Below are 14,771 nucleotides of genomic sequence, written 5' to 3'. Positions count from 1 at the left end.
CTAATGATTCAGCGCGCATTCGACGACCAAGAGGAGGAGAGCTGACTTGAGACAGCTACCCACCTACCCATGCAGTCAGGCCAGGTCCAGAGTGTTGCTCCGTTTAAAGTGATACAGCAAGCTGGCACACTGACACCAAGGCTCTATTAGACTAGTCAACGCAGTACAGGCATATACCAAGTATGTACTTAGTACAAAAGCGAAGTGCCTGTGAGAGAGGTAAGTGATGGGTTGGTAACGGGGAAAGCAAGGACACACTAGTATGACGAATGGGCTGGAATTGTCTGTGAATGGTTAGAACTCAGTCAGCTGAATGCACTCCGTGGTGAAAACACGTATCCGTATTAGTGCCTAGGTAAGGAGATGACATTGTTGTTCTTCACCGCGCCCATGTGCAATCCGTGCTTCGACCCAAAGGGAAACGCTTTCTGCTGGCTGCATATGTTCATGGCATCATGGATGGAGAGCTTACGCATGTTGAAATGGAGGACAAGGCCTTTCACATTTGCTAGGAGGCGCACAGGACAGCGGATGTTCTGGCAAGAGTCATGGGCTAAAGACAGGTGTCTTCTCGTGCTCTCTTCACCATGTTTTGAGATTTACAGTGTTTTGCCATCGGGATTTGATGCCATCATGTATTGATTTGTTCCGGTTAATATGTTCCGCTTGACCTCACAGGCTCTTTTGCTTGGTGTATAGGCGGCTGGTTTGGTTCGGCTCTCGAGCTATCTGAGAAATCAATAGCCATTCCTGCTCTTTTACTCTCACTCCCAGGGGTTCTCAAAGAGTTCGCCCTGTGATGACAAGCTCTCCATTGCAAGCTCGGATAACGGCGACGGACTGGATGACAAATCGTCCGAATGCCGATGCTCATCTCCTTGGAGGATTGTATTTAACTGCTGGTCCTCTCGGCCATTTCTCTCTGGATGTGTACCAATAGAACAAATTTCGTCGTCCATAACTGCTCTACCACATGATGCGTTGTCATCTAATACACCGTGCGCTGAACGATCGTCATCAAGGTAGAAATATCGATTTTGCCCCTGATCCCATCGAATTTCTCGTCGGAGTGGCCGTAAGCAGTTCATTCTGTGTCGATTATCACCGCCCTGAGCGCACTGGCAGCCAAGAACCGAGGTGCAAAATCCACATTTCCCACATGTGAATCCTCTTTGTTCAAAGTGACTCTCGAAGCAGAATTGACACTGCTCACACACTTTCCCATTCTGGTCCAAGAAAGCCCAAGTTTTTGGGACTGGAACGTCTTCAGGTGAGAATTCCGGCCATGGCGCGTCATTCCAGTAAGGGCATCGATGTTCCTTGCCCTCCCAGAGCTGCTCGAATGCTTGGCGAGTATATATGCCCGTGTACCTTGCTCGCCGGGGGCGAAGCCTTCTAAATTGCAATATTTCATAGCCGCACTCATCCAAAACAGAGTCCCAAAGATCTCCCATATAGGGTACGAAGGATTCGGAACATGGCGTGCAGAAGACTCGGCTGTACGCAAAGTCGGAAACACACCTCCCTTTGTTGTCGGTCGAGTTGATATCCGCTCTGCGATTCACCAGATATGTCAAGACGGCCTTGCGAGCTTGAACATATGCCCGTTTCTCAAAGCATCCCCGACTCTTGAAGGACAGAAAGGCCTGGCTTAAGCAATTTGTGCCGTCTTCCCACCTGGTATTGATACTATAGCCATGGTCGAGAAGAATTGACAGTTTCTGAAAAGTAGTTTGTACTTGGGCATCAGCGAAGTTGGATCTGAAAAGTATCCTGCAGCAGTTAAGGAATAGGTTGTCATCCAGTGTCTCTCGGTCCGCGTATTGGACATAGGGGCTGATTGTGTACATTTCTCGGAGTAGAACCTCAGCCTATAAGTGTTTCCTATTAGCCCAATTACGGTAGACTTATTGAGACTCTCCTTACGGTTGAATCCCTTCTGAGGCTGGTCCTCCAGAGAACACTCCCGAATCTAGTATCTCCCTCGATAGTTGGGTCTGCTCCAGCGCCCAGCAACGCTCGAAACATCTCCGGGGCAAGGCTTGCCGCGTATAGGGGCGTTCTAGTTGAGAACTTGGTTAATATTCAATAAAAAACCGACCAAGATACTCTGAAGAACATACCCGCCGTGTGCAGAGTGTTCGTTTACATCTAGCCCCTGCTCGATAAGGAACTTGCACATCGGGAAGTTGATTATCGAATACTTAATGGCATATTTTAATTCAAGCCGAATGATGCTGAAAGGGTTCCCCCATGGGGGTACAGGGTTACTCACGTGCAATAACGACTGACCGTACGTGTCATGGTCATGGAGGCTGGCTTTGCCATCGGCCACCAGAGACACCAGCTCTTGAATCGACCCACTCGCGGCGATACGAAACACCAGTGACTCTGGGGGGAGGATGCTGTTGACTGTTATTTGCGGAAGAATACTGGTGAAGCTGTCATATACCACTTGTCCTTGATTGACGGAAATCGTGAGCATCCTGTTTGTGTTCTTGGGTTCGAAGACAAGTTTGGCCGCAAAATCTCTTCTGTGACGAGTTTGGCGGCTCATGGAATCCCCAGGGTGTCTGCATCGCCGTTCAGTAGAAGTCAGTGTCACAACTCCGTCACCAATGTCGATGATCTTCCGCTTCCGTTCATGGTGAATTATGGTTCCTCGTGACATAGCCTTAACTAAACCCAGCGGACCTATTGCTCATTAGTACGCTCCAAGATTTGTACCAAATTGAGGGGAAATACCATTTCGGTTGACGTTGATTGATGGAGCGGACAATATCACGCTTCTCATCAGTTTCAAGTCTTTTGAGATTCCGTCATTGTGAGAAACGTTGGAACCAAAAGCTAGCCCTGAAGCCATTCCTGTCGATGCTTCATCTTGAACAGAGTGTAAAAGGCGCTCTACGTCACCCACGAGCTCTTCTGCGTCGTCCGAGTCAACGACGCATGGCTTCTTCTCCAACAGATGCATCAGTCGCGTAATGCTGTCGGCAAGGTCCGAGTCGGCACAACGGACGTCCTCTGCCATGTCCAACTCGACTATTCCTGGAGCCGTTGGGTCGCCGGCAGCGGTCTGGGCGGGATTAACTTGGTGAAGGGTAGCCACATCTTCTCTCAGTTTCTGGAGAAGATTGAGAATTTCGGTTGACTGTGCCGCTGAAAAAGAGCCCTGCTGAACCTGTAAAAGATTCAACCGGATGGTGAGCAATTGGACGTGGCCTCGAACGGCGTGTCGCATCTGTTCCAAGTCCCTCTCCGTGAAGCACAACTTCAGCTTCCGCCAGAGCCTGCCTCTGCGGCCATCAGCCCCAGAAGTATCGAGCCGACGCAGCCTCATTTCGAAGCCGGCCACGTCATCATTGCATTTTCTTGCTAAGCCATCAAGCTCTGCTGCGTCGATCGCGCTCATCGATATTTGTGACAATCGCTCCAGGATACCTCTCAGCTGCGAAAACTCTTCCCTGAGATGCTGAATGACTTGCGGCCCATCCTGTATGGTAGAAAGGGCATCGTGAACGGTCTTGGTAACCGAAAAGGCGAGCCCGAGAAAGGTGACGACGCTTGCACCGGTGCTCAGGGGGTCCATGACGGTCGCAATCGACCCCTTGACTGGGCGGTTCGTAGCAACAAGTAGGCTTGCCCAGAGAAGTCGTGGGGGCGTCAAGAGGGCGGGTTGAATGAATTCGGGGAGGGCGAAATCAGGTCGGGCTCCGTTTACTCATCAGTGTGTTGGCTCAGCCTGGTTGTGACATTGATTGTACTTTTCCCAAGACCTGCAGCAAAGCCCCGCAAGGTTGACACACTCAGCCCCCAGAGGCGCTTGCCTTTGATTTGCTGACTGTCAAGGAGGTTAGAACATGTACCAAAAGAGAACACGCCCTCTCAGGGCCTCAATGGCATTGGGTACCTTAAGCCTTAACAATGATGCTCTACCCAATCGTTAGACTATTCGCCTACTAGGCTGAAGATCCATGTTGACACAGCGATTGGGGGTTCTCATTCTTCGTCCCCAGGGAGCCGGGCTCTTGTGGCAGGTAACTAGTGGTAGGATTATTGGATGAATAAATAATACATGCTGTCTACAGAAAGGGCAATGAGGATGGGAACTACTACCCCAAAAACCAGTAATCATATGAGTCTTAGACCCAGAGTCTGTAAGGTAACCGACAAGAAGGGGAATGTGTAACTTGGGGGCTATGCAACACTGTATCATCAAGCACACCCACCACATCCAACGTTTCAGGAATTACAATTACCGACAAATCATCGAAAGAGAATCGGAATCCCTCGTCCTGGGCATGAAAGGAACCCTTAGAAGTACAGCGCCTTTTGCCACCACTCACATCTGTCGTTGTTGCTGGGGTCCGGGATAATATCAAGGCCACTGTCAGTGAACTGAAGCAACTGACTCTTTGGGCCGTACACTGGCATGTCAAGCTCGGGCTGAGCGTTAGGCTTACCAGTGAGGGCAAAGGATACGAGATATCGCTGAAGCATCAAAGCAAGAGGGCCTGCAGAAGCGGGAACAACTTCGCTCGGTCCGTTGAAAAAGGTGAAGAACACGTCGAGGCCATGGAAAGAAGGTGGGACGCTAAACTTATAGCCGTAGGTGGAACCGAGGCGACTGAAGGCCTTTTGTAGGTAGTGCGTGTTGCACACGAAGCCGGCTTCGGCCAAGGACAGCTTGGCGCGGGTGAAGAAATCCTTGTATGGCTGGCTTCTGTCGAAAACAGGTGGGTAAAGTTTCTTGGAGATATAGTCGATGACGGACTTCTGAGCGCCCGGGAACGTGGCCTTGAGGTTATCGACAAAGACGGTATTGTTGACGTTGTCCCGGCTGGTGAAGTACTCGGTCTCGTTGTGGTTGAACGCAGTCATGATCTTGACAGACTTATCAAAACTACCTTGGGCAAGAAGAGTGCCTGGGAGAGCTGGGACAAATGATCCGTCGGGACCAGGTGCCCAGGTGAATGTGCCTTGGGGAGAGATGGCTACCATGTCGGCGTTGGCCTTGTATAAAGCTTCGTAAGGAAGCTGGCGAGCTTCCTGGATGGTTGAGACGTTCAATCTGCCGAGGAAATCTTGGAATAGATCATCCTGCTGCTTGTTGCCAGGGAGGAGAGGGATTCCAGGGGATTGTATGATGGCTTGTTGGAAAGGGACTCGGCCACGAAGACCTCCATATGCGGTGATTTGGTGCATGATAGAGCCACCTCCCGCAGACTGACCAAAGACTGTCACGCGGTCCTTGTCGCCACCAAAGAGATGGATGTTGTCTTGTACCCATTCCAATGCCAGGCGTTGATCGAGCAGTCCGACATTGGCGGTGCCGTTTGCCCTAACATTGGGGCCAGACAAGAAGCCGAATGCTCCGCCCTAAAACCCTTGTCAGTTTTGTTCTGACCGTTACACAAACTGAGACATACTCGATAGTTAAAGGTGACGAAAATCACACCACGACCATCAGGATCAACCTCCTTGCTCCGCTCAATCAACCCAGACGGATCGCCATCAAGTCCCTTTCGACCAAATGCATAGCCACCACCATAGACCCAAACCATTACCGGAATCTTGTTCGAAGGCTCATCGAAGACCGCACGAGGAGCAATGACATCCAAGAAGAGGCAGTCTTCCCTCTCTAAGGGATCAGGCGGAGGGATGAGATGCTTGCTGCATTCACTGGGTGATTTGATCACTTGTTTTTGTAAAGCCAAGTTGCAGGCGTACCACTCGGCTAATGCTTGCGGGCATGACGAGCCGATGTCACCCTTCTGGATGGCTTTGCGGTTCTTCACTGGTGGTTGGGGTGCGGCGAACCGAAGCTCGCCAGTGGGAGGCCTGGCGTATCGAATATTGGAGAAGTTGTAGTACTGGCCGGTTTCCTGGACTACTGTTAGTCGGGAGCATTGAGCTGTCACAGATACGTACGTTGAAAGAAATGGCCTGGTGAATCTCATATCCGAGGTCGATGGTGGGAAGTGACGTGGGGGTTGCACACGACTTTGACGGGGCGGCCGCCACACTGCTAACGAGCACTAGAAGGGGAAACAAAGGCCTCATTTTGACCAATAACGCGGGGTATCAAGTCTGGTCAAACAGGAGAAGCTTAAAGAGTGTGAAGTGATCCAGTCAAGTCAAACAGCTACCAAAGGGCGCTGCATCAGCCTTATATCCTCGGATCTACTGAGGGAACCTATCAGAGAAACTACCATCATGCAGGGATCATGGTAAGTCAAGGTAACATTTGGAACTACAGGATTTGAAGAACTGCGGTCATTCCAAATTCACCGTCTAAATAGCCGAATGGTGATGCTCTTCGGACAATGCCGAACAAAAGTGGCGGCAGGGATCATGTTAGCCCCGTCAGCAGCTGAAAACAAATAGCAAAAACCCTTTCTGATTGGACAACTCGCATGAACTACTGATTACGTGCGAAACTACATATGTACCGGCTTCATGCCACCTTTGCACAAGTGTCGGGGTAAAGATTAAGGCAAGATGGTCAATACGGGGAAACCAAGTAGAGCGTGCGCGACGTGCAAGAAGAGGAAGATTAAGGTGAGACAATTCGACACATCGTGAAAAAAGGCTAATGTTGAGTTACAGTGCGATTTGCTCTCGCCGGCATGTTCTCAGTGCACGAAATCTGGGTGGAAGTGTCCAGGCTTTCCATCGGAGGCAGATGTCAACTTTCGCAACCAGACGGGAATTGTGCAGAAGAAGAATAAGCCCGTTGCTCCGAATGCCGTTTCTGTCCTCGGAGAAAGAACAAGGAGTGTCTCTCCATCAACCACAGACCAGGCGACCAATTTCTTCATCCAGCAGTATGTCCTCACTATTAATGGTGCATCCAGCTCTGCACCCCTTAGAGGCAATCATGAATACCTCCCCAGTCTCTTGCGAAATGAGACGTCTTCGTTTGGGGTGCTTAGCACCATTACGGCAGCTGCGGGCCTTGCAGCTTTGTCCAACGCTGGTAATGCTCCTGCATGGCGATCCGAGGCGTTTCGGATGTACGGCAAAGCTATTCGACAGCTGCGCGATGCCCTGCAAGATCCTGTCGAACGGGTATCGGATCAAACCCTGGCCGCAGTCATGCTCATGGGGATGTTCGAGGTGAGTCTGATACACCTCCCTGCGAAACCATAGCTGACCGAAAGGCAGACTATTGCATCTGCCGATGTCAGTTCCATGCAGTCCTTCAGCCAGCACACCATCGCCGCAGCACAATGCATCGAGATGCGGGGGCCAGGCCAGTTCAAAAGCGAGGCCTCCCTGAAGCTCTTCGTCCAGATGCGTCGCATCATTGTAAGCCACTCATCTCATGGTCCCTGCATATGCTCACCCCTTACAGGTCATGACTAGCCATCAGCTGCAAGAACCCATTCCCTACGCACTGAAAAAGTGGTCCAAGTGGGCAGAGTGCATGGACATCAAGGGACTTGAGCCAGCAAACCGCTTCGCGGAGATGAATGAGATTCTTGCTAGAGCTAGGGCTGAGCTCAAGTACCAAGACATCAAGGATCCTGAGACAGTGGCGGCGCGTCTACTCCCCATCGACGAAATGCTAAATGAATGGGCCCGGTCACTACCTCCCAGTTGGTCTTACAAATCTTACCGCTCTATCGGGCCTGGTGGGACGCCTTCCAGTGGGTACGATCAACAATACGACATGTATGATGATCCGTGGGTTGCTTGTGTTTGGAACAGCTACCGCAACATTCGGCTGCTCATCCACGAGTCCATAATTACCGCGACACTCAAGTACGGCACAGAAGATCAAAAAGCCAATTTGCAGAGCTCGGGGAAAGTGCTCGTCGACATGGCAAATGGCATTTGCCACAGCGTTGCGTACCATCTCGGCCACCAACCAGGTGACAGGGAAGCCGGGGGCGTCAGACAGTTCACCTACTCGGACGATGTCGCCACTCCAAGGGGATGGCTGCTTCTGTGGCCTCTGTTCTTCTCTGCCATGTTGAGGACTACACCCAAAGAGCAGAGACAGTGGGTGGCAAAGACGATTAGACAGATGGGTCTGCAGATGGGACTTCGGTTGGCCATGTCCATGGCAACCATGCTGGAGGAGCGGGAGCTGTCATTTTCGCATAATGACACCTTCTTCTTGGGGACATGGCACCCTAACTGAGCCTTGGGGGTACAGGGTGAATAATTGAGATTGTGTCATGGATAGTGAATTTCTTAACATAGTACTAATAGACTATTTCCCTTTCAGCAAGCTAGTCTCGTGTGGCAAGGATCAATTGGTGGCTACTGGTGCGCATGGCATCGTTTCCTGACACCAGCTGTCTGCACAGTGCTTTAGCATATGGTTTTGATGATCCTTCATTTGGAATTCAGTACTCTTAGCCAACGTTGCTGGCGCCAATCGGCAGTTGTTAGCGGGCGATATCACAAGAGCGAGCAAGGATGTTGGGAATAAGTCGGGGATGACCATGGAGGGGTGATGCTGATTGGATAGCTCGCATGGCTAACCATGACGGGAGTACGCTAAGATGACTGTAATACAGGGCTGATTCCAAAGAAACCAATCTCTTTCCTCATGAAGGTTGGGTTACAATTGTTAGATCGTCGCTGGAATACGAGGGCGGGAACTGGACAAAGCCGAGGAAAGTCTTGGGTGCAAAAATAGCAGCAAGCTTCCGAGGAGATTCGTATCACACAATACGCCTTTCGGGTTCGGAGAGTTCTCGAGGCCCAGTTGACGAAACAGAGAACGTTATCACCTTGGATCTAACATCGCCAGGCTGTTAACATTAGTTCACGGGCGAGCAGAGAATGATAGAAGCATGCAAGAGATTATTAGACGTCTGTTGACACAGAGACCTTCTTCCACCATTGACGAATCAAAATATCTGAAAAATTGCCAGACGGGGGTTACACGAATGATAATTGCCTTCCTGGAAAAGAATCCATCACCGCAGCACCTCCAAGCCCCTCACATGGCGACAGCCGCTCCGACCATCCCAGAAACAACCGCAAAGTAAAGGGAGCGGGCCTTGTTGCGATCTCCTGCGTTGACCAAAACCGGTGATGGAGTCGAGATGCTTCCGGTTTCGACAGGAGTTGCAGTCGGTTCAGCAGTCGAAGTGGTAGCTGAGGCTGGACAGGGAGAATATGAGCCGTACGCAGCCCACTCAGGAGGTATACCCGAAGCAGTGGCAAACTTGAGCCAAGACGCCGCCTCAGGAGGTAGCTGAGTATAAACCTCAGGGAAATCCGCCCTCTTGGCAAAAGCACCCCCATTAAAATTGTACTGGGGGCACTTGGAAGCGATGCTAGAAAAGACGCCTTCGTTGGACGAAATCCATGAACCGAAGTCGTCGTAGACGCTCGCGAACTGAGACGTCAGGGACGGAGGGGGCTGGGCAAGACAGCCCTTGGTCTGAGGGTTGTTATCACTCCAGAAGGAGATGAAGTCGGGGGGCAGAGACGGCAGACCGGTGACGAGGGGTTCGAAGATGGTGGCACACTCTGCGCTGTCGGCTGTCTGACGAGGTTTGATGCCGTTGGCGTTGACCAGGTCGCGAGGTTCGTTGGGGTGGAGGGCGCCTTGTGCAAATGCCGAAGCAAAGAGGACAGAGGCAACTGATCGAAGACGCATTTTGGTGTTTGGGGAGTGAGTGGTAGTTGAAGTAACGAAAGTGGCTTTTGTGTCTTGGATGTGATGCAACGTGAAAGAATGGACTATCAAGCTTTGTAGATGAGATACACGGCCAGTTTTATACTGGCAATTTTGTAGATTCACTGCGAGTTGAACAACAGAAAAGGTAGTCCGATTACAGTTACCGAGCCCTGAAACCAGCTCAATCTTACCAATAGCTTATTCTCAACACTGCCTCCAGGGTGATGCCGAGCTTCATCTCTAGTCAAACCATCCTATTTGTCAACCCGCATCTATTACCATGTGTCTCATACCTTAATCCGCAGGGCTGAGTCTCACCCACCTGGTGCCAGGAGTCCCGCAAAATCTCTAGTGGGGAAGTAAAACCGGTATTGAGGTGAAAGCTGACTGGTCAGCTCGCAACGTTGACCTGTCGCGGCGGGACCCACAGCATTTGAGTTATCGCGGCGTCAGCAGCCACAAGCACAGGTTGGCTAATCGATGCATATTCGCGTGGATTGAGTAACGTCGGGGCTGAATGTTTCTGATGGGTTGTTGCCACCTTATGCTGATTGCATACGGACTGACCGTTGAGGTTGACATTTCCAGGAGTCTTCTCATTCGCTACACCGGATGGGCGTCCTGGTTGACAACTTTTAATGCGTTTCAAAGATCCTGCAAGGCGCAATTTAGAGGCAGATCTTAGACTTCGTCAGCCGTAAACAAAAGCGCGATTGTGGCAGAGGCCTCGATGTATTATTAGAAGCAGTGTGAAAATGGGACTCATATATTAACTCGCTGCCCTTCCTTGCACATCCTCAGACTTCACTTTTCGTCAACCTCATCATTGCACACTCACTCACTCACTAACTCGCAGTTATTTTGCCTCTTTATTTCTCTCACTATCAAGCCTCCTGTCTGAACATCTCCCCCCTCGACGCATCCTTTTACTTCACTACCAACAATCGCCATCATGTCGAACGACAGTAACTTGGTCACCTTTGGACCTAACGCCAATTGCACTTTTGAGGTGAGCTCCATCAACCAGCACGGCACACTGCCGAGCTTTATGAACTACCTATGTCTAACAATGTGTTTAACAGCTTTGCACCATCGAAATGAGCGTCTACAGTTATCGACCCTCCCTCCCAGCCAATGTCACTTTCGCAGCACTCTTCACCCTAGGTACCCTTGTTCACGGGTATCTCGGTCTTAGATGGAAGACTCCGTGGTTCATGTGGTGCATGATCTTGAGCTGCACCCACGAGGTCGTCGGTTACATCGCGCGCATTCTGTTGTACAAGAACCCGTGGAGCTTTGGGGCATTCATTACACAGATCAGTACGTAGCCAAGAGTCTCACGTAAGAAGTGCTAGCTAACACGGAACAGTCTGTATCACTCAGGCGCCTGTGTTTTATTGTGCGGCAATCTACGTGACACTTGGGCAGAGGTCAGTTATTTTACCACATTAGTAGCCTTGGTAAAACTAAACAGGAACAGCATCGAACATTACTCCCCCAGTCTAGCTCGTTTCCCAACAAAGTTCTTTGCTTGGATATTCGTCCCCTTCGACATACTCTCCCTCGTCCTCCAGGGCGCCGGCGGCGGTCTATCGGCATCTTCATCTGGGAGCAGTCAAGTTGGTGTCAAAATCGCCATGGCGGGACTCATCCTGCAAGTCATTATGTTGGTCGTATTCAGTGTCCTGTTTGCCGACTACATGTTCCGGTACCTCAACTCCAGCAAGTCCAAGCAACTTGGAGCGAGAGACAAGCTGTTCTTTGGCTTCCTCGCCTTGGCGGTCTTGACCACACTTGCTCGTTGCATCTTCCGTGCCGACGAGTTAAAAGAAGGCTACAGTGGAGAGTCAATCAAGCATGAGGGCCTCTTTATCGGACTTGAGGGAGTGTACGTGCCTTTTCATTGTCTCTTGGTGCTTATCGCGTGCTAATTACTGTTTTCAACTCAGCCTCATTGTTGCCGCCATATTCTCTCTTTGCCTCGCCCACCCCGGCTTTGTCTTCAATCGTTTGCCAAAGACGTATTACAATGTCCCAACTGTCGAGATGTCTCGGGAGGAGGGTATCCCTATGTCCAAGCCTTATGATCCTGCGGATTATTCGACCTAGATGAACGACTTGGGAATTGCACAGGATTCTATGGTGTTTATGGGTGACAGGGTAGATCGGGCGTGGTTGGATATTGTTCAATATTTTCTGTGCTTTTTTAGATCTCCAATGAGTTCAATACCCGTGCAATTTACTCAACTGTGTGGTGCCTCTAAGCTTCTAATTATGTTCGATAGTTTTGTGAATACAGGCTCTATAATACATTCCCAATGCCAAACTCCATTCATTTTCTCAAGAGAAACAGATATAGCTCAAACACTCTCTTCACTCGCACTCAGCGGCCAGCATAGCGACCCGGTGTTCCACTGGCTGCCTCTTCGTCAACTCTCACAGTATACTCATTGGTTACAATGATTTGATCTCCTGCCTTAGCACCATGCCTCCAATTCTTGGCGCCTCCAAATGAAGCGACAGCAGAAGAATTACCGCCGATAGCCCCGGCCGTTGTAGTGCCCCTCATACGAGTATTGTAAGAATTGGGTGCCTTGTCCGAGCCTGGCAGTGACGCGTCGTCTCCACTCGATTGCCCCTTGTCGATGGTCTCGGTGGCGACGATGTGTTCCTTGGAACCCCAGACTGTATCGCCCAGATCCCTCTCGTCTGGTCGTGGTCGAGAGGCTGACTTGTTCTTGAAGCTTTCCAGCCGGTATCCTTGGCTGTCGCCGAGACCTGGTCGACTGTTGCCCTTGGAGCTGCTGACGCTCTTCTCGATGAACCTCTTGACAAGGGGGTAGACCATGGGCATGTTGGTGAGGACGAAACTGACAAAGGATTCACGAACCGACCAGTAGCCAGACTGGGCGGGGTCAGTGTTTCCTTTCTGTAAGAACTGTTAGCTCGACAGTTGCACCTTCGTAGAGTTGGATTGGCACATACCGTGAGGATGGAAACAGCCCGAAGGATACCAAAGGCCATCTCAAGGAAAGCACCGCTGAACATGACCATGATGACAAGCTTCTTCCTCCAAGGCATCCTGGCTCTCCATACCATGGGAAGGGGAATAGCCATGAGATAAAAGTCTGTGATCGTGTTCATGGCCATGACGTAGATGGTCTGAATGTAGGTGATGGCAGGCATGCAAGAGTCTAGAAGATGCTTGTTAGAGAAACTTGGCAACTCTCATGTGACAGGTTTACATACTCGGAGGCTCTGGATCAATCTGCCATTGCTTTTCGAACGGTATGCACTTGAGGAACGCAACCAGGAGGCAGGACACATAGGTGATGGGCACGATGTAGGCACCCCAGTAGGCGACTCGCTTCGCCGAGCTAACACCTTCACTACACACATCAGATCACTTGGCGGTCTATCACAACGCGAAGGGTGCTAACTCACGTCAAGCGGTTGTAGTAAACAATCCAGTAACCCTTCAAGAGCCATAGAAGTGTCATGTATAAAATCAGACCAATGACATGTGTCTTGGATCCGTTGATACGTAACTCCCATTCCGGACTATCGGGGTTCCTTCGTAACGCTTCTCTTTGCTCGGGTGTTATGCCATTATTTGCAAGCGCTTTCCAGTACGCCACGACATAGTACGCGGCAACTGATTCGGCCGTGTAGGTGATCTGAACAATTGTTAGATGCCATGTCTCAACCTGACGCATCCCACTTACAGTTGCCAAGAGCATCAGGATATCATCCCACTGTAGACGCCGACCAAAAGACGTGAACTGGCTGTAATACCGCAGGCCCACAACCAGGTACGCCACACCTTGAAGACCCCATACTTCCTGAATGAAAGAGTTGGCGGCAGCTTGTTGCTCCTCGGGCGTAGCCATCGCGGGCTGTTGTCGCGTTTCCGTCAGATGCAGGCGTCCAGGCGAATCGACATGGGGGTCAAGCGAAGAACTGTGTTGGTCGTTGAAGAAGCGTGTAATCGATTAGACGCCCTCCTTCGGGTAAAACGCAGCGGAACCTTCGGAGTTGGCCAAGTATAAATAGAAAGAGAAAGATAGAAACCAACAACAAAAAGAAACAAAGAGTCCAGCCTTCAGTCTTGGTGCTATCGACTGCCGATTCAGGGGCTCAACGTCGATCAAGGGGAAACGCGAATCAAAGATGTATGACGATGTTACAGTCCCCGTTTTCCGGAACCTTCGTCGGCCGACGATGCGGAAACTTGGTCGGTTGCCTAGCCGTGTTTGGGAAGTTTCTTTGGATGGTATAAGATATCAAGTATGGATGTCCCTGTTACTCCTGCAGACTGCATTACGAGATCGTTATTGCTTTGTTCAATGCTGCTTCTTCACGGGTAGAAGCCGACGATTAATTAAAACAATTCCTGCAGAAATCTCGATCGCTCAAAGCAGCAGGGTACGAACGAACCTGTGGGTGCCTGTCCCTGGCTCATCCGCTGCCGAAACGCCGAGCTGGAAAGCTGGGCACAGCTCCTGGTAACCTCAGCAAACACAGGGTCGTAACCATCACGCTGGGATTGATGCCATCTCCTGCAATATAGTGGAGCTTGCTCTCAAGAGGGCCTCAGCTGCATGTGCTACCAGGCAGGCATGTCGTTGTCGTTGATGCATGCAGTGGAGTTTCCGTCCTGTCCCCGATCCCTGAAAACTCTCGCGGTAAATCCGTCTTTTGAAAAGCCATGCGACCTTACCAATTGCTGATACATCGCCAAGAGGCTTCGCGTCTGCACGATGTGACAGTGGAACGGTGAAAATGCAGCATCGTTTAGGGACTCTGCGGCGACGGTTCCGCCGCTAACTGCGTAACCGTTTGGCACGTTTCGTACATCATTGCCGCGGGAGGCGGACACGGAGGTGGTTTTGTGCTGACTTGACAGGGGACAAACTGCCGTGGGGGCCGGCAGGGAGCTAAGCTTAGCTTACGTACGGGGCCTTCTGGTGGCTCGTGAAGACTCTGGGGACGGTGATCATCGGGTACATAACGAGATTGGAATGCTCAACGTCGCTTAAGGCGTAACAGAGATGAAGTGGCGCAGCGACAATCACCAATGTAAGAACTTCTGTCTCTCAACGTGGTTTGACACCTCTGGGCACAA

At 50.8% G+C, this 14,771-nt stretch overlaps 6 protein-coding genes across 6 annotated transcripts; 2 read left to right on the top strand and 4 right to left on the bottom strand.

Annotated features, from left to right (window-relative positions):
- Positions 1 to 2,704: 2,704 nt before the first annotated feature.
- NCS54_00493900 (Helo-like-N domain-containing protein) lies at positions 2,705 to 3,589 on the bottom strand (the record flags this gene model as incomplete). Its single annotated transcript, XM_053150458.1, has 1 exon — positions 2,705 to 3,589. One exon carries the CDS (start codon positions 3,587 to 3,589, stop codon positions 2,705 to 2,707), a length of 885 nt encoding a protein of 294 aa, XP_053006433.1.
- A 725-nt stretch (positions 3,590 to 4,314) lies between these two features.
- On the bottom strand, positions 4,315 to 6,063 carry NCS54_00493800 (Carboxylic ester hydrolase; the record flags this gene model as incomplete). Its single annotated transcript, XM_053150457.1, has 3 exons — positions 4,315 to 5,379; positions 5,430 to 5,885; positions 5,932 to 6,063. 3 exons carry the CDS (start codon positions 6,061 to 6,063, stop codon positions 4,315 to 4,317), a joined length of 1,653 nt encoding a protein of 550 aa, XP_053006432.1.
- A 432-nt stretch (positions 6,064 to 6,495) lies between these two features.
- On the top strand, positions 6,496 to 8,149 carry NCS54_00493700 (Zn(2)-C6 fungal-type domain-containing protein; the record flags this gene model as incomplete). The annotated part of the gene is made up of 4 exons (XM_053150456.1): positions 6,496 to 6,561; positions 6,610 to 7,119; positions 7,168 to 7,311; positions 7,358 to 8,149. Exons 1-4 carry the CDS (start codon positions 6,502 to 6,504, stop codon positions 8,147 to 8,149), a joined length of 1,506 nt encoding a protein of 501 aa, XP_053006431.1. The 5' UTR covers positions 6,496 to 6,501.
- An 810-nt stretch (positions 8,150 to 8,959) lies between these two features.
- NCS54_00493600 (Hypothetical protein) lies at positions 8,960 to 9,625 on the bottom strand (the record flags this gene model as incomplete). Its single annotated transcript, XM_053150455.1, has 1 exon — positions 8,960 to 9,625. The coding sequence occupies one exon, from the start codon at positions 9,623 to 9,625 to the stop codon at positions 8,960 to 8,962; it is 666 nt and encodes a 221-aa protein (XP_053006430.1).
- Positions 9,626 to 10,598: 973 nt separating this feature from the next.
- On the top strand, positions 10,599 to 11,755 carry NCS54_00493500 (Hypothetical protein; the record flags this gene model as incomplete). The annotated part of the gene is made up of 5 exons (XM_053150454.1): positions 10,599 to 10,655; positions 10,729 to 10,966; positions 11,016 to 11,076; positions 11,127 to 11,534; positions 11,596 to 11,755. The coding sequence occupies 5 exons, from the start codon at positions 10,599 to 10,601 to the stop codon at positions 11,753 to 11,755; spliced, it is 924 nt and encodes a 307-aa protein (XP_053006429.1).
- A 274-nt stretch (positions 11,756 to 12,029) lies between these two features.
- Positions 12,030 to 13,536, bottom strand: NCS54_00493400 (Hypothetical protein; the record flags this gene model as incomplete). The annotated part of the gene is made up of 5 exons (XM_053150453.1): positions 12,030 to 12,575; positions 12,632 to 12,840; positions 12,896 to 13,035; positions 13,091 to 13,323; positions 13,372 to 13,536. 5 exons carry the CDS (start codon positions 13,534 to 13,536, stop codon positions 12,030 to 12,032), a joined length of 1,293 nt encoding a protein of 430 aa, XP_053006428.1.
- Positions 13,537 to 14,771: the final 1,235 nt, after the last annotated feature.

This window comes from Fusarium falciforme, chromosome 4 (assembly GCF_026873545.1).
Source record: "Fusarium falciforme chromosome 4, complete sequence".
Lineage (NCBI taxonomy): Eukaryota > Fungi > Ascomycota > Sordariomycetes > Hypocreales > Nectriaceae > Fusarium > Fusarium falciforme.
This window is presented reverse-complemented; position numbering and strand designations above follow the sequence as displayed.